The 23,077-nt window shown below is 46.7% G+C and overlaps 1 protein-coding gene across 1 annotated transcript; it reads right to left on the bottom strand.

Moving 5' to 3' along the window:
* Positions 1-3,121: 3,121 nt before the first annotated feature.
* FAM222B (family with sequence similarity 222 member B) lies at positions 3,122-20,300 on the bottom strand. Its single transcript, XM_020963209.2, is given in 5 exon segments — positions 3,122-6,823; positions 6,825-6,983; positions 6,985-7,336; positions 18,676-18,797; positions 20,153-20,300. Coding segments are annotated over 4 exon segments (1,659 nt in total). The 5' UTR covers positions 18,758-18,797; positions 20,153-20,300; the 3' UTR covers positions 3,122-5,757.
* Between the last annotated feature and the right edge of the window lie 2,777 nt (positions 20,301-23,077).

The raw sequence follows: 23,077 nt of genomic DNA, 5'->3' as shown, positions 1-23,077 counted from the left end.
ATAGGATTAAGGGAAATAGAGTTAGTTTTTCACAACATGTCTACTAAGGAAGTGTTTTGCATAACTGCACATGTACAACCTATATTGAGTTGCTTGTCTTTTCAATGAGTGTGGGTGGGGAGGGAGGAAGGGAGAAAATTTGGAGCTCAAAGTTTTAAAAACACATGTTTAAAAAAAATGTTTTCACATGCAACTGGGAAATAAGAAATACAGGAAATGGGGTATAGAAGTCTATTCTGCTCTACAGGAAAATAGAAGGGGAAGGGGATAAGAGAAGGGAGGGGGGAGAGATAGAAGAGAAGGCAGACCAGGGGAAGGGGTATTCAGAGTGCATGCCATCTTGGGGTGGGCGGAAGGGGTGAGAAATTTGGAACTCAAAAACTTGTGGAAGTGAATACTGAAAACTAAAAATAAATAAATTTATATTAAAAAAAAAAAGAATGTGCCTTAGACTCCAACACAAAACAACAGTACCAGCCAGAGCCTGAGGTTGCTATGACTGATCAGGATCTAAAAGGAAGCTGACCCCAGAAGTCAAGGGCAGACTTGGAACTTTTATCCTGGCACTGCCCCCACCTGACTTGGCAGCAGTAGCTGCAGAGGACAGGCAGGGCCCTGACCCAGAGATTGGGGGCCATCTGGAGGATGTAGGAATCCCTCAACCTCAAAATTCCTCTAATTTTCTAGCACTTTTTGAGGTTTGCAAAGTCTTTCTCCCAAATGCCTTGTCAAATGAGGCAAGATTAATACCTGGATTTTACAGGAGGAAACTTGAAATTTCAGAAGGTCAACTAGTTGAGACATGGGGGGGCTGCCAGAGCACTCAATCAACATTTATTAAGCACCTACTGTGGGCCAGGCACCGTGCCAAACAGTGTTCTTTCCACTTTGCCCCCCAGTGGATAAGGGGTAGGGGGGAAAACCTGAAATGGGTTGGAGAACTTGTTTTGTCCAGTTGCCCAGAAAGGCTTGTGGATGGCGTCCTTAGATTCCAAGATGGCTTATTGTTGGAAGGTACCTTGGAGACCACCCAATCTAACCCTCTCATTTAGAAAGCTGTGGACCAGGGAAGTGACTTGGCCAAAGTTGCATAGCTAAATATTAACATTACTGTCCTTGCCATTTGGGGACTAGTGGGGTGGCCAGTATCTGTCATATCTGCAGGTTAGAGCTGGGAGGGAGTCAGTCATTTAATCCAACTTAATTTGGGGAAAGGCAGAAGCTGAGGTCCGGATTCATGGATCATTACCTTCCCTACTCTCCCTACTCTCCATGCCCCCTAAAACATTCTGTGGGAAACAAGGGGGCAGCCTTTTTCTAGAGTAATGCCAAGGGGCACAGAGGTGAGGCTAATACCCCAAACGCAGCCTGGCTCCCCAATATCTCCGACATCTAAAAGTCAGTGTCACCCATCAGGGTTCATGAGTCCTCAGACCCAAGCGTATTCATCTCTATGTCCTGTATGGTGGGGAGGAGGGCATCAGGCCCTGAAGGACCAGGAAGGAGGGCATTTTTTCTTTCTTTGCTTTTTAATGAGGCAATCAGGGTTAAGTGACTTGCCTAGGGTCCCACAGCCAGTAAGCATCATGTGTCTGAGGTTGCATTTGAACTCGGGTCCTCCTGACTCTAAGGCCAGAGCTCTATTCACTGCATCACCTAGCTGCCCCCCTGTTTTTTCTTCTGGAGGGCATTCTTGTACTTGGGAGCAGGGGAAGCACTAACCACCAGCTCCCCCACTACTTCTCTGGAGTTGAGCCAGGGACAAGATGGCCCTGGACCTACCACACCGATTGTATTTCATTAGAGGGAAGCTTACACTCAATGTAGGGAAAGGAGGCAACTTGGAGAACCAGCTTTGAGCATGCTTCTACACAAGCAGCAGCCCAGATGCCATCACACTGGATCTCGGTGCCTTCAAGCTAAGCTAGGCCTTGGCTGAAGGCTGGCAATGCCACCGCTGGTTCTGAGGACTGGCCTGGAGGGCAGAGGACCTAGCTTTCGCCTTCAGTTCTGCCACATGCCCTCAGACCTGAGGCACACTCCATACGAAGAAAAATAAACTGAATTAAGATGCTCTTTCAGCTCTAGATCTGCGGTTCTGATGCCTTCCTGCGTTTATAGGATGACCTCTGAAGTTCTCATATCCAGTCTCTCATTTAGACTCCACAACTCTGAAATATAAAATACTTTTCAGAGAATTTTATTTCATAGAATAAGAAAGTCAACCAATGTCACTAACGAGTGATAGGACTTGAGCCTACACTGCATCTACCTCCTCCCTCTGTGAGCCTTTCCCAGGAGGGTTAAATAGGGAGACCCAGAAGGAGGCTCGAGTCCTCACTATGTGGCCCTGAATCAGGAAATCTACTTAATGGGCATTAATAGGCCTCAGTTTCCCCAGCAGTCAAATGGGAAGAATAAAAAAGTTCCTACCAAAAAAGATCCATCACGGATCTCAAGGAACGGATCTCAAGGATCACAATTAAGTTCAAGGATCTGGAAGCATGCTAAGACTTCACATATTCACCACTCAAGGGTGAGGAACCAGAGATGGGATCTCAATGGGTTTTGTACCTCTCTGTGCAGATTACTACTGAGGAGGAGCCAGTCCCTCTTACTTCAAGCACAGTAAGGTCTCAGTCAGCAGTGGGCCCTTCCAACACCACCCTCCTTCACGCCCAATCCGGGACCATCAGACACTGTAGACGGAGCACAAAGGGGGAGTTGACACTTTTTTTGGCTTTGCTTTTTTTTTTTATTTTTTTTAATTTTCCTGCAGACAAATTAAAAAAAAAAAGGTTTTCTAGTTTATACCCGTAGCACATGAGAAGCAGCTTCATATAACCAGAAGGGGTTTGTTTTCATGAGATTACAGCAGCTGTCACAGGGTCCACCTCAAGAAGCCTGGCCCTCCCACAGGGCCTCTGGGAGGCCTGCCCAGCAGTGACAAAGTCATGTGTCCTGAAGAACCCCAAAGCCGACCGGGGTTCGTTAGAACAGCCAGTCGTATGTTGCTCCCCTAAACGAAGCCCTGTGACAGTCAGAACCCTAACAGCCCTGGCAGGGGAGGAGATGGGGGTGCCGCAATCATCAGGGGACTGTTCTCTCTGCCCTGGCTGTGCTGGACCCACTCAGTAGTTGTGGAGCCAAAAGGGGTCTTCTGTGTGGAAGACACAAAGTAATGGGATGAAAATCTGAAGACCTCTCCCCAAAAGAAAGAGGTGGCCTGGGCTGTCTCCAGAGGAACCTCTTTTCCTGAATTGGCTATATAAATCCCGACACTGGAAACTGTTCTAACCAGAAAATAAAATCCACCTCAAACATTCACAGCATTAAATAAATAGGACAAGGTAAGAAGGCTAGATTTTTACTAGTCATAAGTAGTCACACCCCCCCCCCCATTACACCCACGTGTCAGCCCAGGTGAAGGGGGCAGGTAATGCTACAGTTTACGAACATGGGCGGGGAACCCATTTCTCCCTGGGCCAGAGCAGGCGGGTGTGAGGCAGCCTCATGTTGGACCCTTATTGCTGGTGGGGTGGGGGTGGGGGGGGGGGGAAGAGACTCGCCTGCTCTCTCCACAATCCCCGAAAAAGGGGCTGGAGGAGGGGCCGGGGGTTCACAGTACATGATCCGTAGACATTGGAGGAGCCCAGTGGTTCAGCCCCCTGTGTCCCTGCACCAGGAGAAGGACTTGAGCTTGGACGGTTTGGCTTCAATGCCCAACAGGTCAGTTCCAGTCTGACTTCTTAAAACGGGCGTGAGCCTGGAGAGAGCCACTGCTGTTCTGGCCGGGAGGGGAAGAAGGGAGAGCTGACAAAGTGTCATCTTGCTTGCCTAAGGGAGCCTGTGGGAGAGGGAGGGGACACTGAAACCTGGCTTTGACAGAGAGTAGTTTGGGGTGGGGACGGGGGAGGAGGGAGACATCTTGGCAAAGATGGTGAAAGACAAGCCTCCAGTGCTTCTGTGGGCCCCGAGGGGGCCCTGACCAGTTTTCACACAGACTGCAGGAGAACAATCAGAAACAATAAATTAGGACTTCATGTTGGATCATCATTTGGCATAACACAATCAGGCATTTTTTTCTTTTTTTCTTTTCTTAAATATAAGGCAACTCGCCAACACATAATTTAAAAAACCAGTCTTCAGTCACATTGCTTCAGCTCACTAAAGGAGTTTCTTGCTAGACAACAGTGGGTAGCAGACCCAAACCCTCAACTCTTAAATAAGGACGTCATCAGCTCACACTGACCCCGAGATGCAGGAGGAGGGGGAGCAGGGGAGGGGCAGGACGGAGAAGAGAGTCTGTGTGGCACATGGCAAAACTCAGAAACTCAGGGAAAAGAAAACCAATTACAGACCAACTAGGGACTAGACTCAAAGGGGTGAAGGGTGGGAGAAACAAGTAAATTGTTACAAAGAAACGTCATCTACGTTTTCAGTGACGGAAAACATTTAAAAAGTCTTTAAACAACTAGAAGCTACTTGATCGCAAAAGGTGAGTGAGTGTATATGTCTGTGTGTGGGAGTGAGTGTGTGTATGTGTATGCGTGTGTGTGCGCACATATGTGTGTGTGCTGGGCAAGGTGACAGGCAGGGGAAGGTCATTTCAGAAATCGGTAGGTCTCCAGATACTAAAACCATGCTCCTGTTTGTTTGGTAAAGAAAGAGTTCAGAGCTTAAGGCTTTGTGTTTTTGTTTTTTTTCTTTTCCTTCTTTGATTGGAGGGGGCTAGTGGGTGGACGTGCCCTCGGGGCCACTCACACACAGTGCTACTCAAAGCCACACTACATTCATACAAAACGTTACATTAAAACGTACAGTATAGAGCAGTAGTCTTAGCCAGTGGATAGAGAAAGAACCAAATGTATTTTACTTGTTTTAAATTGGGGTGGGGGAGGTTGTTTTTAACTCCAAATTCCAGTGTGATCTTCCTTGATCCCAGTGAGGAAGGGGTGTGGGAGAAATCAGATTAGCAGGCTGGGGAGGGACAAACGGATCCTTCCTCCAGGATCCGTTGCTTTTCAGGAGGAACAGGACCAGGGCATCAGGCATAAAAACACCAGTAACAGCAGATTTTGGAAGGTCTTAGATTTGTGGTCCTTACTGGGCAGTGTTTGAACACTTCCTGTGAGTGGTGATAAGCCCACCACAGGCCCCAGCAGAGACCCTGAAGTTAAACGAGAATCACGAGCTGGGCTGGGATGTTACAGTTTTCTGAGGGTCTGAGAAATCTAGCCCATTGCAAAGGTGGAAGGGAAGCAGAGAAGAAGCCAAGCTCAGAAATTTTGGGTCTAGGGGGCCATTGTAGCCCTGGGGCAGTTCCGTCAGTGGGCACCACTATCTTAAGACAGGGAGAATGTTGGTGGGGAGGGAGGTGAAGAATGGAAAGAGAAGAGAGAGCACAGATGGTGGAAAGAGTCTGCTAAAACAAGAGAGCCAAGCTTACTGTGCAAACTGGAGGAAGAGAGGACATGCTAAGGTGCGTGGAGGAAACTGACGGTGGGTGGGCAGTGAAACCAAGGGAAAACCCTGTTCTGAGATGTTCTAAAACTAAGAAGCTGACACTGGGCATTGGGCAGAAAGGTGAAGGACAAAGGTGTCCACCCTGTGAGGCAACAGCAGCCCTCCCTACGGTAGTGAATTAGAAAGATCACAAAGGAATTATGAAAGTTAAAAACAATTCACTCCGAGTTAAGACTAAACCTCATGTGTCTGTGTGTCTGTTGTGTGTATGTTGTGTCTCAACAATGGCACCTATCTATAGCCAGGGTGCTGAATATGAAGATTCCGACTATCTGCAGGTTCCGGGGCCCGGCTGCCGGTAGGGCGGTGGGCCTTGCTCAGCATAGCCAGGCTCTGCTCACGGAAGCAGGCCTGCTGGAAGTCCCCACTCAGGTAATCCACTGTTTGCATCAAGCTGTTCTGGCCAGGCACCGTGCTGGCCGAGGTGCCGGCACGATAGTGGGCCCCAGCCGCGGCACAGTCGAGGGGTGCACCTGTAGGCTGCCCACCATGGAAGGGCATGGTGAGGTCCTGTGAGCCGGAGCTGTCGCTGTTGGGTGTGGGCAGAATGTTGTTCCACAGGGGTTGAAAATAATGCCCATTGGGGTAGGCCAGTGGGGCCGCCGGGCCATTGACAGGTGGGGACGGGGTTGGTTTCTCCAAGGGCGGTTTCAGGTGGAAGGGCTGGCCCATGCAAAGTTCTTGTGGGTAAGTGGGCACCTTGCCCGTAAAACCTGGCCCTACCATTTCTCGCCCCGAAGGAAGCTTGCTTGGCAGGCCACTGGCAGAGCTGCCACCAGCCTCACCGCACATTTGCTGCAAGTGGGCCAACTGGTGCTGGTTCCAGGCCACTGGCTTGAGGTCGCTGGGGTAGCCAACCGTCGCCCGGTTGATGCCCACCATAGGCAGGTTGACAGCACCAGAGGCGGGCATCGCTGTGGCGACAGTGGGATCCACGGGGTTGACCACACAGGAAGGCAGAGGAGGAGGGACACTGTGGGTCGACACTCGAGCGCTCGCATTGATGAGCAGGCTGCGGCTGATGGGGCTGGGGTTGGCGATCTGCCCCTCGCACACGGAGGTAGTGCTGATGCCTGCCCTCGTCTGGCAAAACTGGTTGATCTGATGTACGATGCTGCTCAGGTCCGGGGGCTGAGTCTGCTGCAGAGTGGCTGCCATGGAGAGGGGAATAGTTGAGGTAGACACGGTCACATTCGGTGGGGCGTCTGCGTCGGGCATCTTCCGGCCTCCATGCAAACCTGGCTGCAGCAAGGGGTTGGGGGGGTGTTGCAGGCCCTGGTGAGCCATGGTCGGGGGGGTGGGCCAGAGGCTGAGGGGGGCCCAGGCCCTGCCGGAGGCTCTGGGAATGGGACAGCGCCTGGGACTGTGGGATACCCTGAGGGTGCGGCAGCGTCTGAGGCGGGGCGTGAGCCGGCGTCTGTGCGTGCTGCAGGGCCTGCTGGCGGGCCAGGGCCTGGGGGATGGGTTAAAGTGCTAGGTGCGGCGTACGGGGCCGACGGGGGGTTCATGATGGCCTCTGGGAGCGGCCGGACACGGGAGCCGTCAAAGTCTCTGACGACGCTTTTGGCCGGCACTTTGACAATGGCTAGCAGGCCGGCCTTGGCGGGGGCCTGGGCTGGGTACGGACTGTAGCGCTGGGTCGACGTGTCGAGTCCGTTCACGGTACGACGGATGTGTTTCCGCTGGGGAACCTTTACGCTGTTGGGGAAGATTTTTATAGTCAGTGGATTGTTGGCGACCTTCTTAGCATACGCATCCAACTCGGCTGGGGTGGGGTAGTGAGCAGTTCTCATTTTCTGTGTAGTGTCCCCTGTAGACAGAGTGAGAGAGACAAAGGGGAAGTGGGGGGGACAGGAGGACAGGGAAAGGACGGAGGAAGAGAGGAGCTCATCAATGCCAAGGCAACCACACCAGCCCCTCTGGCTTCTGCCCACCTCGAAGCCCTGCGTGAGCCCTGAAGAGCGTGTCACTCAAAGCAAGGCGAAAGAAGGAGACAGGATTTCCCTGAAGCACGATGTTGTCCCAGGGCTTTTGAGCAAGACCGGGCTCTACACACGATGACACACTAACCTCCTCTTGCAGGAACAAACACAAAGGAAGCGTTCCTATGTTCTAGAGCCTGGCTCAGGAGTCAGCTGCAAAGCTGGGGTGAGGTGGCTTCTCCACATCTACGCTGGTGCTCCTGATGGAGGAACCTAGGCTGAAGGGAGGCAGCCATAGCTCAGGGAAGCTCTTCCCTTTTCTACAAAAGGAAGGAATCAGGAGTCTTGGGAGGGAGTTCTGGGACACCTCGACAAGTGGGAAAACTTCTCTCCCCTCTGGCTCTGTACGATGCCAAAGACAGGGCATGAGCACAGTGTGACCTCCCCTTCACTCTCAGAGCCGAGGCTCAGCTTCCTACTGTCTGGACAAAAGCTACTCTATACCAGCACGACGGACAGGGGGATGGGTGAAGGGGGTGATATCTCATAAGGAGGACCCTCTAACAGTCCTGGTCCAACTGAGCCCTCATTAGCTGCCATTTTTCCAAAAGAGAAAAAACACAATCTGTCTTCCTGTGGAAACACAGCACTACCTGCTCAAAGGGCTTCCTTCACCTTAATAGTTTCTGTTCTTATATCCCACTGCCTCCCACAGGGAGGAGAAGTGGTCACTGGGAAGGGGCTGAGAGGGAGCAAGGCTCTGGGAAGAACATGTCAGAGCAGGGGCCTCTGGAGAAGGCTGCTCAGCCCCAATGCCCTCTCTTCTTTCTATCATCTCTGAGGTAGGGCTTCCTTCGCCTAAGCCTCCAAAAGCATGTAGTCTGTGGGACAACCCAATGGAAAGAACAGGTGCTTAATTAAAGTTTAATGAATGACTAGGCTGTGGAATGGCTTCAGAGTGGACCTCAACCCAGCTCAATCCAGGTGGCCTGGCCCCAATCAACACAACCCCACTGCCAGGTTACAAGTTAACCTGAACGGCACTGGGCTCCTGAGCTGGGGGAAAAGGAAAAGAGTGACTCACAACCTTTCAGAAACTCTTCTTCCTTCTAATGACTGCTAACTGGTAGAATCAGCTCAAAAACTGTACGCTTTCCAAACAGGGAGTTAGGTACATGGATGGGCAAGGACACTAGGTTTAATGCAGAATTCCCAATGGCAGGCATAAGAGATAGACGGAGGAGGCCACAGAGCTTTAGAAATAAGCCTACAAGCCAAAAGCAAGTGTTCAATTAAGTATTTGTTGTTTTCATCAATTTTGGAAAAGGGTATGTATGTACCAAGACTGAAAAAAAAAAATGTACAGGGGGCTGTGGCTCTCAAGAGGTAAAGGAGCCCAACTTAAGCATCAAGAAGTGTAGCCTGCTGCAGAAATAGGAAGTTATCGGCTCCAGCACCTGGGCTCTGTACACCTATGGGGTTTACAATTCCAACTGAGCACCACAGCACAAGTTCAGTGGAAAAAGCAATGCTTAACTGCTGGCATCCCCTCCTGAGGGGGCCTACAGCCTGCAGGTGCAAGAGCTGGCTGGCTCTAAATTAGCATGAACACTCCTTCACTTCCTCTGATGGCCTGGTTCAGAGAAACCTGGTCCTGGGGAGGGCAATCATTACACACACACACACACACACACACACACGGATCAGTTTCTCCAGCCTCGGCTCCTCCATTGATTTCATCAGCAATGGGGGGTGAGGTGGGGGAGTAGGGGGGTCAGAAGCCAACAGGAAATGAGAAGAGGTGGGGGCGGGGTGGGGCTGGAGAGGAAGAGGGGTCTGAGAGTTAAAGATCACAGGCCATAAGGTCAAGAATGGCCACAAGTGCAGGTTGAGTTTATCACACCAAGTTTGAGAAGCTGCAGCTGTTGTTTTGAGGAATCCACCTTAAGCCAGGTATTAGAAGCTAATCTTCATAATGTGACCTGCCTTGATGCACCACACATGAGAAAAGCCCTGCTTTGTAATGAACTTAGGGTGCGGTTTCTTCAAAGGCCACTACAGAACAGGCTTGCTAGATCCCAGACAGGCAGGCCAATTCTGGGAAGAACTTTTCACAATAGACCAATTTCCAATACATACAATTAAAAGTCACCAGGACACTTTGTCAATCAAATTTAGTTTAGGGGGCAGCTAGATGGTGAAGTGGATAGAGAGCACTGGCCCTGGAATCAGGACCTGAGTTCAAATTCGGCCTCAGACACATAACACTTACTAGCTGTGTAATCCCGGGCAAGTCACTTAACCCCACTGCCTAATCAAAAAAAAATTTTTTCCCCCGTTTACCTGGGATCTCTCACCTTTGGGGAAAGGTGTGTGGTGTTGGCAAGAAAGAGATGCAACTGGTTTACTCTTTCTGTCTGTAGTGAAGGGGGGACCTCCAGGAATGGAAAGAGAGAGTGAGTAAGGGAGAGGGAGAGAGACAGAGAGAGGGACAGACTGGGGGGGGGGGGAGAGAGGCAGGCAGGCAGCCTACTCCAAGAGGAATGAGGTCACTAAGAGCTTCAGAATTGGGTCTTCTGACTTCCAGTATATTAACTGCTTCTTTTTCTGGAATTAAGAAATCACTAGTTCTTGCCTGTGTTTGATTTCAGAAAAGAAAGGGGAATAGAGTCTGAAAAAAAGCTGCGCCCAAATTTAACCTCCCAAACTCAATAGTTCCACCTCTTCTCTGGAAAGGACAAGTCAAGCTGGGAAGTAGAAGACAGTTCCCCCAACTCCCACCAACAAATAGGCACCCTGAGTTTACTGGGGCATCGAAGTCAGCACCACTGTGTGACTTCAGAGCTGCTTCCCTGCCTCTTCTCTGGTACGTCTGACTTTGTCATTGCTTCTGGGGCCTCCCCAAAAAGGCAGCCAGGTGGTAAGATGAGGTGCTAGCCTTAGAAAATACATTTTTTAAAAAAAGGTAAACATATTAAAAACAAAAGGTAAACATTTTGAAATGGAAATGCATAGTTTTGTACTGAATCCTCTCAGTCTTTTTGTATTTAAGTTCAAAATGAATCAAATTTTTTTTTAAAAAAGAAGGAAAATGACAATACAGCAGCTACCAGTGAAAATTGAGTAGTGGGATTAGGGTTAGCAATGAGGCATAACAGGAGAGGGTTCAACAGTACAGAGAGTAACGAGGTTTCATCTAGAAGCCTGAAATCAGTGTCTAAAATAGTCAGTTTGGGGATTCTCTGATTTCAGTCACTAATGTTCCAGTGATGACCATGGCAGTGAGCAGAGAGGCAAAAGCAGCACATGGTGACAAAGTGGTGAGACTCTAACCAGTCTAATCGGTCCCTTTCCAGTGGCTGAGAGAAGGGGAACTTTAAAAACAACTTGGTAGAAACTACAGTTTGACACGCTATTGCTGCTTATGATGCCATTAAAAGCCACTCCAGAAGAAGAGGTCTGTTGAAGGAAAACCAAACCTGGGAGAAAGAAGACTTCTTAAGTCTTATTTCTGCTATCTGCTGGGTTATGAGATAACTCCGGCTGATAAGGTCATCTGCACTGGTTATTTCCTACTATGCACAGAAAAGAAAGAAAAAGAGAGCTGTTTATTTAAAAAAATGTTCACTAATTCTTTGGCCGTAAGACACTGGAGTCATAATAGCGTCTATGGCAGTATCTGGTGCCAAGACAAGTGGAAGGCACACCCATGATATTAAACTAGCGAATCCTTCCAGGAGAGCCAATCTATAATGAACTGTAGCCTTTTTTCAAAGGCAGATGGTGTAATGGGGCTCAAAATGACTAGAATAAACCATCGAGGGGCCCCTGTTTGAACCCCACCTCTACACAGCAACTGGGGGACTCTGGGCCAGTGATTTGGCTTAGGGGGAATCTGCTTATTCACCTATAAAACAGAGACAATGTCACCCTCCATTACCTACCGCACCAAGGCTTTGTGAAGTTCAAATGAGGAAACATAAGGTGCTTTACTGGTGTGAGACAAAGTCTACAGAGGGTGCAAGAACTGAAAATGAATTCAGAAATCGTCTAACAAATGAGGAAACACAGGTCCACAGAACACCTGCTTACAGCCACAGGCCAGTTAATGGCAAAGACAGGCCAAGAACTCTGGGCCCCAAACACAGCCTCAACAGCACAGCCAAACCACGTGAGGGCCTCACGCAGTCTAGCACTTTTAACGAGGAGAGGGAGAACTCTGGTCTGGGAGGAGGAGACCCGCTGAAAAAACAGACAGGCGTAAGAGTAAAACCAGCAGGTGGCTGTCCTTGGTACCATCACACAGAGAAGAGGAAGGACAGGTGCCCTATCACATAGGCAGCACTGTTATTTTTTAAATCCAAGGGCATGTGGAAATTTCTTTGGAGGGAGAGGACGATGGAGAACCTAGAAATTGTCTCCTTTCTGAGCAAGCATCTTTAAGAAGGCTTGAGTGACCAGGGTGAGAGTGATGGGGGAAGTGAAAGCTCTGCTCTCTTTCGGTGGACTGGCCTGGGGGGACATCAGGTCCTCCAACAGACCTACAGATTCTGGAAGGACTTTTGTACTGCTCCTCATTCTCCCATGGGCCCTGCATCCCCTCCCAAATGATGCTACCAGAGGGAATGAAAAAAGGTCAGAGAAGAGAGACCCCCATCTGGCCTATCTCCAACTCGGAAGCCAAGGAGGTGGGCACAAGGGTTACAAAGCTATGGGGCAGGGGAGTAGAAAGTTCAGGCTCGGAGAGGACGTGAATTAAGAAAACTGTGCAGAAATTTAGAGGGATTTAGACTTGTGAGGTCAATAATTAAATTTCTGGAGGAAGGAAAACTTCAAGGTCCAAATCTACTTCCCACTTCTGTGAAAAAGGATGGAGGAAAAAGTTTCAAGAAGATTAAAAAGTGAGGACGAGGACCAGGTGAGAGAGACTCAGGAAGGAAAAGGAAAAAGTAGCCGACCAGGCAGAAAACCAAGGAAAGCAGAACCAAGCACCAGGTTTACTGCACAAATAGGTCCAGTGGGTTGGTGGGTGGGGAAAGCTGGTCAGACAGACAGCTGATCGATCGAAGCTGTGGAGCTGCTGGAAGCCAGGAAAGGAAGTGAGATGGGGATGACAAGTTATTACAAATCTGCTCAGAGGGGAGGGAGAAACACTGACAAGTAGAACCAGCAAAACAAGGCCAGAAATCTCCATCAGCATGGACAAGGAGCAGGGTTACGTTTTGCAGGAACTTAATTTGTTGCAATATGGCACAGAAAAATGGTGCTAAATCTTGAGCCAGAGGAGCTGGTTCAAATTCTGGCTCTCGGTGACCTCTGCAGTCACCCAACCTCTCGGTCTCATTTTCCACATTAAACAGAAATGTAAAGCACAACACAGGGTTTGGAGGAGATAACCTCAGACCTCACATCTTGAAATGTGACTCTCTAAAATTGTGCAACGTTTCTATTACTGGTGCAGCCAAAAGACTCTCCTCCTTCCAAGTGTAAACTGGCCTCCTTCCCAATGGGGAAGGGACTGCAGGAATGGCCTTCACACTGAAGGTTCTTAAGAACAATGGGCATTCCTAAAGGAAAGAGAATCAGGCAAATCAATGGGGAAATAAGAGATCCCAGCTGGAAAAGGGCAAACTTGATCTTTGTCAGGGGGCTGGAGAGTGGAAGAATATCCTATGGCAAAAAGGAAAGCTGTTCGTCTTCGAGGAAATTTTACAGCCCTCAGAGAAGCTGTCACCTGAGAGATTACCCAGAAAGGGAAAGAAGAGAAAAGAATGTGGGGCTCCTTGCCCTGCCTCTTCCCCTCATCAACCTCTCCCCTGAGGTACCTACTTGTCTACCTGGTCATTAAAGGTCTTCCCAAGACATTTATCCAAGACAGAAAAGGAGAAAATTCTTACACTTCTCAGAATGGTTGACAACTATGTCCTGGTGTTTCATGGACACAGACGTACTGCCCAAAGGAACCTAAAAATGTTGCCAATGGTTATGAAGTCATAAGAAAGTGAAAACCACAGAAAAACAGGTTACCTATATATAGTCATATGAAAAAATGCTCTAGGATTACTCTTGATTAGAGAAATTGCAAATTAAAACAACACTGAGGAACCACCTCACACCTATCAGATTGGCTAACGTGACAGAAAAGGGAAGTGATAAATGTTGGAGAAGATGTGGGAAAACTGGAACACTAATGCATTGCTGGTGGAGTTGTGAACTGATCCAACCATTCTGGAGAGCAATTTGGAACTCTGCCCAAAGGGCAATAAAACTGCATACCCTTTGACCCAGCAATACCACTTGTAGGTCTGTATCTGAAAGAGATCACAAAAATGGGAAAAGGACCCACATGTACAAAAATATTTATAGCAGCTCTTTTCGTGGTGGCAAAGAATTGAAAATTTGAGGGGATACCCATCAACTGGGGACTGGCTAAACAAGTTGTGGTATATGAATGTAATGGAATAAATACTACTGTTCTATAAGAAATGATGAGCAAGCAGGTTTCAGAAAAACCTGGAAAGATTTACATGAACTGATGCTGAGTGAAGTGAGCAGAATCAGGAAGAGATTATATACAATACCAGAAACACTGTGGGATAACCAACTTTGACAGACTTAGCTCTTCTCAGCAATGCAAGGATCTAAGACATCTCCAAAAGACTCATGATGGAAAATGCTATCCACATCCAGAGAAAGAACTATGTATGGAGTCTGAATGCAGACCAAAGCAAATTATTTTCTCTCTCTTTTTTTTTCTTTCTCACAGTTCTTCCCTTTTGTTCTGATTCTTCTTTCATAACATGACTAATGTAGAAATATGTTTAATATGATTGTACACGTACAGCCTATATCAGATCGCATGCCATCTTGGGGAGGGGAGACAGAAAAAGAACTGGAACTCAAAATCTTGGTAAAAGGGAATGCCGAAAACTATCTTTGCATGTAATTGGAAAAAATAAAATACTATTAAGTAGTGGAGAAAAAAAGCATAGGTTACATTTTTCCTTACTGATGGCCACTGAAGTCAAGAGATAAAGAAGAGAAAAATTAATTTGAGAAGTGAACAGTTGGCCCTAAAGTTCTGTGAAACAGAAGGTATATTTTGAGAACATGATTTGGACTTCTGGACCGTGGCTTAAAGATGACATATTCCCTACCTTCACAAAGGATGATAAGAATGTGGTTGCCTGGCATTTTGTAAATCTAATTAAGGAGAAGAAGAAGGGAGCAGCTTTAAGGTGGAAGGAAAGAAGAAGCCTGTCTATGTACATCCCCAAAGCTAGATACCATAGAGAGTAGCTATAATAAAAGAAAGGTCACAGGAGACAAAATCCAAAGAAGTCATAAGTAGTAAAGTCCATGACTTCACTTTAAATAGGCAAGAGGACTTGAAGGTACTAACAAAAAGAGGAAAGTTTGACCTCCTAAGTATCACTGAGACTTGGTGGGATAAAACCCACTACTGGCATACAGCTCTGAAAAGGTGTCGGTTTCAGAAGAAAGAGAACAGTAAACAGGGTGGGAGAGTTTTGTCAGTGTAACAGTCTACTCAACATTGGAAAATCCAGGAAAGGGAGTGGGAGGAGGCAGGGCATGACAGAGTGTTCAGGTGCAGACTGGAGAAGGGTTAAAAAGAAAACATTTTTGTCAAAAGGATATTCCAGACCACTGAGCAGAAAGTAGAAATAAGCAAGTTAAGGAAACAGATAACAAGACTGGTAGAATATAGTAAATGATGAAGACTTGAAATGATCAGACATCTAGACAAACCCAGATTTGATCTAAGAAGACTTTTGTCTTTCAAAAGACAGAGAAACCAACAAGGGCAAAATACATACTAGATCTGATTTTCATGAACAGGGAAGAACAAATATCTGGTGCAGAAAATGATGAACACATTGGGGCCAAGTGACTATTCACTCCTTGATTTTGTGATAGAGAAGAAGAAAGTGGGAATTCTCTGAAATACACTCTAAATTTTGGGGGAAAGATTTTAAAGGGTTCACAGACCTGTGAGTAGGATCCCATGCACGGACTAAAATTCCACAAGGGAAATCAGCCCAGAAAGGATCCACAGGCAACAGGTCCTGAAAAAGAACTGCAGATGTGAATGCTGAGTTATCATGATACCTGAAAGATCCCAGGAAACCTGAGAGTACAGGCCTGGAGAGGGGCCAATGTCTTGATTTTCCAAAAAGGAAAAAGAACAGAGTCTGTAAACAATACGTTGGTGAACTCTACTTCAATGCCTGGTAAAATCCTAGAAAGGATCATTAATTGTAGATGATCACTAAACATTCAGATGTCTCCAGATACCACTAGATGTGGAACCCTGGGCAACTCATGTCATCTCAATCTGTCTTAAGTTTCCTCAACTGCAAAATGGTGATATGAGCAGCCCCCAACTTACAGGGCAGTGGAGACCAAATAAGATAGTGCCTGCAATGCACTCAGCCCAGAAATTAGGACGCAGCAGAGGCTATAAAACGCTTACTCCCTTCCCTTTAAAAAAAAAAAAAAAGGAAGTGGTGATTCATTACAAAGGGCTACTCTGGCCAAATGGAACCTGATTTACACTTGAAAGGGCCAGTGAGCTAGTGGATCCGGAGAATTTGACCTATAAAACCAAAATTTTAGCACAGCATTTGATCACATATCTTATTTTTGTGCAAAAGATGGAAAAGGGTGGACTACACAATTACACAATTAAGTGGATTTGTAACAGGTCAAATAGAATTATAGCCATCTGAAAATTTAACCGAAGGTCCTGTGTGCTGGAACATTGTACTTCAGTGACTTGGATAATCAAAGCGTAGACGGAGGACTCATCAAATGAGAGGATGACACGAAGCTAAGAGATGGCTAATGGCAGAGTCAGGAGCCAACGCCTGTAACACCGTAGCACCATGGTCTGACAGCATTCAAGGAGGGTGAATGTGACATCTGATCCGCTAAGATGGCCACACCCTTTGACCCAGAGACTCCATTATTAGGCTTATGTCCCATCAACAACAAGAAAGCTTATATATACACCAGCATATTTCTAGCAACACTTTTTGTGAAAGTAAAGAAGTAGAAACAAGGTCGATGTCCATCAACTGAAGAAGACTAAACAATTGGTTGTACGTGAATGTAATAGAACATTACTGTGCCATCAGAAAGGGCAAACGTGACAAACACAGAGAAGCATAGGTAGGCAGTTACATGAAGTGATGCAGAGAGAAGTAAGAAGAAGCAGGAAAAAAAAAGATGACTACAACAAAGTAAACAAGAAGAGCCATAAGCAAATAAAAAGAAAAAGTGAACGCTGCTAAGTGTTAAGAACAAGCATAGCCTGAAAGAAGTATGAGGAGACCCCCCACATACACACACTCCTTTTCAGAGGAGAGAGGTCCACGAGTGTTGTACACTGCACAGATTTTCAGATTTTTTCAGGGTAATGTGATTTTTTCTTTTTCTTTTTTGTCTTTCTATTGGATGGCTCTCTGGAAGGGGAAAAGGGAAGGATACTGAGGAAAGATTCCACAGTTACAAAGTTAGGGAAACACAGTCAGATAGTAGCTTGTCAGCTAGAGACCAGGAGATTTTTAGGGGAGTTAAAACTCAATGAGTCAGCAGCAGATGAGGCAGGCAAAGAAATCTTGAGATGCATTAAGAACGGCACAGATTCCAGGAGAAGTGAAGGGATGTTCCCTTTTGCTGGGTGAGGTCCAGAGAGGTTTGGGAATCACAGTATAAAGGCACTTGAGAGGCTGGAGGCAATCAGGACGGTGAGGGGCCCTGAGTCCCAGGTCCCATGAAAATTAGTTGAAGGAACTTGACGTGGTTAGGCTGAAGAAGTCTCTGGGGGAGATGTTAAGAGTTGTCTTTAAGTATATGAAGGGCAATTATATATGGAAGAGAGATTTGACCTCTCTTATTTGGCCCTAAAGGACTGAGCAAGAAACAACTAAAGGAAGTAAATTTTGGTTTAATGTCTGGAGAAACTTTCTAACCATCTGAGTGTCCAAAAGAGAAACAAGACCTTCCACCACAAGGTGGTAGGGTTCTTCCTCCTTGGAGGTCTTCACTTGGGGGTTAGTTATCCTTTCAGGCAAGGATGATAGGAATCAAGACCCTTTTCCCATTTAACTATCACTGTGTCTCAAAGAGATAGGTTGGGGGGAAAGCTGGTGTGCCAAATCTTGTTTCACTATGTCACAAAACTACAAAATGAAGATCTGTAACTTCCGTCCCACCATGGAACAAGAGCTAATTTCATTAACCACACACAGGTTTTGCAATGTGGTTAACCAGTAGCTGGCTGGCCTGAGATCAATTTAATTTGTTTCTGGAAGAGGAAAGGTTCCTCTGACAAAACTCACAGAGACTGGAGAGTTTTCCCACAGACTGGCACAGATGAAGCTGATCCTTTTGCATACAAGGACAAAGTAACGATCAGAGATATCCACAACTAAAACAGGCTGTGTGGGGGAACAATGAAACCTCACTAGAGGTCCTCTCGTTTGGAGCACCTCAACCCTGTCCTCAAGTATACACAACTCAGGCAGTGCCCCTTGGAGTCACCAGGCCCAAAATCAGTGGCCTGCCAGCCTCAGAAAGGGCTGTAAGTGTCCAAATGAGTATGCTGGACACTCTGCTTTCTATGTCCCCATGGCTTTAACCCCCGACTCATAATGAGCAAGGCCAAGGGAAAGGAGTTCCTGGATCAGCATCTGCACAAGCCACCAGCACAGGTGAGGTCTACAGGCACCCTCATTTGCACCCTCTACTTCCACCTAGCTTGGCTGATTCTTCATGACCCCATTTGGGGTTTTCATGGCAAAGACACTGGAGTGGTTTGCCAGCTCATTTTACAGATGAGGAAACTGAGGCAAGCAGGGTTAAGTGACTTGCCCAAGGTCACACACCGAGTAAGTGTCTGAGGCCAGATGTGAACTCAGGAAGTTGGATCTTCCCGCCTTAGGCCTGGCATGCTATCCATTCCATCACCCAGATGCCCCATAAAAACAGCCGCCATGGAAGGTACCAAGTGGAATAAATAAGGTCTGGAAAATTTTTCCATCACAGTGGATCTCACTGAAACCTACAGTGTGTCCCTCATGCTTGGCAGCTGTTTCCTCACTGTTACTGACAACCTAGGTTAAATATCTGGGGGAGATTTGGCTTTCAGTTCTGCCTCAAGCCTGTATGAGGAGCCCTGTCCAGTTCTGCCCACACAACTTACATTTCTGAAGTCCAGTGTTCATCTGCGTGTGAGAGAGAAGCTGAAAGGACAGGTCACTTGGCCCAGGCAGACAGGCTAGCATGGCAGACCAGCATCAACATAACATGGGGCAGTCACTCACACTATAAGAAAAGAAAACATGGTCAGGATACAGAAGGCAACAAATATTAGCAAGTCCCTGGGAGAGGCTGGGCCATATTCACTCCTAGGTTGCATGCCCAAGCTCCAGGATTTTCCAAATATGCAATTTAATTAGCAGTATGCTGATTAAAAATTTACCTACCATTTATCTAACTGCAGGAGCAAGTTGGCCCTCAAATGTTACTATGGCAAAAGAGACATTTCAACTAGTCCAGCTGTGTGCTCAACAGTGGAAAATTACTACCTGTTCACATGGTTAGGTGACAACTATCACTCCTTCTGGAGGCAAATTGTCCTCAGACCTCCTCATCCACCAATGGGACCATCTGGCATTTGTGCTTCCTCTCACCTGCCCCAACTAAAGAATGAGTTCCCAATTCTGGAACCTCTTGGTTATTTTGGATAGGGGCTCCTCATGCTGCCAGAGAAGGATGAAAAAATTCTGGCATCTAAGTCATAGGCCAGAGTGGTAAACAACACTGTCTCCTTGTGGTCAATCTCAATGGACTAAGGAGACTTTTCCCCCCCAAAAAGGTAGAACAAGGTGCTGGGGAGAACCCCAGCTTTACTATCCTGTCTCAAATTATCTGCAGCATCAGGGAGAGTGTCAAAAGCTTCTCGGAGTCAGGAAATGAAGTGTTTCCCCAAGGCCACCTCCTGACCACTTGTGACCTTCAAAAGCCAAACAACTTTTAGATAAGTAGGAGAAGGCCCAGCTTTGTTCACAAATAAGTAAACCGAATCTGGGGATTCCCTCATCCCACTTGTCTGGCCCATATTTGAAAATGGCCTTTCAGGGCAAAGAGACCTCCTGGTACTCAGAATAAGGCAACACGCTTATCTCACCTGTATCCCTGTTCAGACCTGGAAGTCTGCCTTTAGCCACCTGGACAAACTGATAAGGTAGCTGACACCTCCACAGAGTATAAGGCCGAATCCCAGCCTGCCTGTCCTTAGCTCAAATTTCCTCCTGTAGGGGCACCCTTGGCAAAGATACAGGCTCCTTCCACACTGAAAGTCAAGCTGACTCCTAAGATAGAAGCACTAACAACAACAAAGCCAGAAAATCAGGGAAACGCTGGCAAAGGCCAAAGGTTAAAATGGCAGGAATCTGAAGCAACTCCCACACCCCCTCCCCCCCAATATTTCCTGAGAAGGAAAATCAATTTTATGAAAAGGCTCTCCGCAATGTTTGGGACAATTAGCAGCCAAAGTCGCTTTGTAAAAGACTGCTCAAGCTGAGTTTTAAGACAGGAACTATCAAAATGAACTACAGATCACATGCCTCCCAGGGAATGCCACTATAGAACCTGGAAAGAGAAACTTGGCTTTTTACATCTGGCGGTGACTGGAAAGACAGAAAGTCCAACTGTTTCCCTGGCAGCTCGATGGAGTAGAGATGCTCAAAGTCTCTGTCATGGGGAAAATAAGTGGGAGAATGGAACAGCAAACCAACCACCTTTTCCTCCTGTCTCTATCTGAATCTCAAGAGCAAATGGCCAATCAGGACCTGAGAACATGCAATCCATTCTAGAACTTTCAGGAGCAATGGTTAATAATCTCAGGAGACAGGAAACAGAGCAATGGAACTCAGGGACACTCTAGTCCCAGGCATTATGAAGAGGGTGTTTTGATCCCAAAGTAAACAAGGAAGAGTACTTTGTAGGATCAAGTATGTTTTATGTAATGGAGATAACAAAAAAGGGGAAAAAAACCCCCAGTCCCTGTTCTCAAATACCTCACGGTCTAATGGGGAAAACAATACACAAACAACTATGTATAAATAAAATATATACAGGCTAAGGGGGGGGCGGCGGGCGGTGGACGGAGTCTCTCAAAGGGAAGGTACTAAGATTAAGGAGGACGAGGAAAGGCCTCTTTAAGAAGGTGAGACTTGAAGTGTCCTTTTAAGATGAAAGAGGCCAGTATCGCTGGATTTCAGAGAACGTGGAGGATATAAAAGGGTCAGATTATAAGGGACTCTAAAAGCCAAACAGAGGATTTTGTATTTGATCTTGGAGATAACAGTCAACCACTGGAGTTTGCTGAATGCATGTGTGTGAGTAATATGGTCAGAACTGCATTTTATAGGAAGATCAATTTGACAACTGAGTGGAAGATGGTTTGGAACGGAGACAATGTCAGAAGACCAACAGCATGCTACATGTAGCATCAGTCCAGGTGTGAGATGCTGACAGCGCGCACTACAGTGATGGCAGTGGCAGAGGAGAGAAGGGGATATATTCTAGAGAAGTTATTTAAAGCAGAAAACAAGACCACTTGACAACTAACTGGAGACTGAGTGAGAGTGAAGAGTTGAAGATGAAACCTAGGTTGCAGGCCTGGGTAACTGGCAGGATGGTAGCACCCTCGACCATAATAGGGAAAGTTAAGCAGAGGGAGGGTTCTGGGGAAAAGATGAATCCAGTTTACATAAGTTGAGTTTCATATGACTACAGGACATCCAATTCGACCAATCCAACTAATAGGCACTTGGAAACATGAGACTGGAGGTCTATATTTGATCCTAGAAGCAAAAGAAAGGCACTGAAATTTATTTAGTAGGGACATGACATGGAAGTGACCCATGCTTAAGGAAAATCACTGTATGGCTAGTAGCCCAGGGGCCAATGAGGAAACTACTGTAATAGCTGAGGCAAGAAGTGATGCAAACCTGAACTAAGGTAGCAGCTGGGTGAGTAATAAGGTGTCAAATATGAGAGATGTTACAGAGACAGAATCAGCAAGATCTGGAAACTAATTAGACATGTGGGGTGAGGAGTTGAAGCTATCACTGAGGTTGCAAACTTGAGAAACTAGAAGGCTGGTGGAAACCTCTACATTAATAGTTAAGTTCAAAAGAGAAGTGAGGATGAGGGAAGAAAATTTCTATTAGGACTTCCTGAATTAGGTTTCCATGAGATCAGTTTGAAATGAGTAACAGGCAATTGGCGATGAAGTACTGGCACTCAGGAAAGAGACTGGGCCTGAGTACACCGATTTGGGCATTGTCTATCTAGGGATAATTAAAGCCACAGAAGCTCAAATGAGGTCACCAAATGACAGAATGTAGACATAAAAAGGACCAGGACAAGTCTTGGGGGACACACACAGGTAGGGTGTAGCTATCACACCCTTATATACAACTGCTGAACCAGTAGTAACTGAGAAATAATAAAACAAATACAAGGAAAATCAGGGGACCAAAACCCAGGGAAGAGAGTCTCAGGGGAAAAAAGAGTGGTCAATATCATCAAATGTTGCAAGGACGTCAAGAAAGATGAAGAAGACTAAGGAAAAGACCATTATATTTGGCAGTAAGAGATTATTGCTGACTCTGGTAGAAGCAGTTTCAGGTCAGTGATAAAGGTAGAAGCCAGACTGCAAAGGGTTGTGGAATAAACAAGACAGAAACAGGAGAAAACCATGATAGACAGTGTTTTCCCAGCTGTTTGGCTGAGAAAAGGGAGAGTTGGAAGACAACAGCTTGACAGGACAACAGGATCTAGTTAAGGTTTAGGGATGTGAGATATGAGCTCACATTTGAAGGTGGCTGGGAAGGAACCATTGGGCACGGAGAGAATGAAGATTAGAGGGAGAAAGGCTCACTGAAGAGACAATATGCTGGAGAAGATAGGAGAGGGCTGGATCAAGACACAAGTGGAGGGGCTGGCCTCTCTCATTATGGGAGAAAAGACTAAGGGTGGAAAGTGTGAGAGATGATGTCATGGGAAGACAAGAGAGCTCCCCTAGAATGACCTCTACTGGCTACTTTCTTCAGTGAAGTTTGAAGCAAGTTCTCCCATGAGATGGTGGGGTTGTAGAGGAAGTATGGGAGATCTCAGTAAAGAAGTTTTGGATTTCAAGAGGGAAAGGATGGAGGATAAAATATCATATACTTTACCAGAGAGAAAACAGATAAACTTCTTGCAAAGGAGTTATAAAAATAAGAGAAAGACTCCCTAAAAATTCCAGAGAAGCATTTTTAAATGTAGGTGTCATGGTGGACTCCTGACCTCCAAGACCCTCTCCCATCTTTTCTGAATACTGTCCTTCAGGCTCCAGCATCATCTGTAATTCCTTTTTCATCACTGCTAGCTGTTGCCCTGAGTCCTTTTTAAGCCAGTGTTCAGGGTAGGCATCTAACTGCCATCCTAAACTCTTTGGTATTTTGGCTAAGAAATGGCTGGTTTCATTGTAGGTCACAGTTAGATACAGCTGAACAGCTGAAATAGGGGTGGGGATCTCCCTGTGGCAAGGT

The sequence above is a fragment of the Phascolarctos cinereus genome, unplaced genomic scaffold, assembly GCF_003287225.1.
Source record: "Phascolarctos cinereus isolate Bilbo 61053 unplaced genomic scaffold, phaCin_HiC Scaffold_5;HRSCAF=322, whole genome shotgun sequence".
NCBI lineage: Eukaryota > Metazoa > Chordata > Mammalia > Diprotodontia > Phascolarctidae > Phascolarctos > Phascolarctos cinereus.
This window is presented reverse-complemented; position numbering and strand designations above follow the sequence as displayed.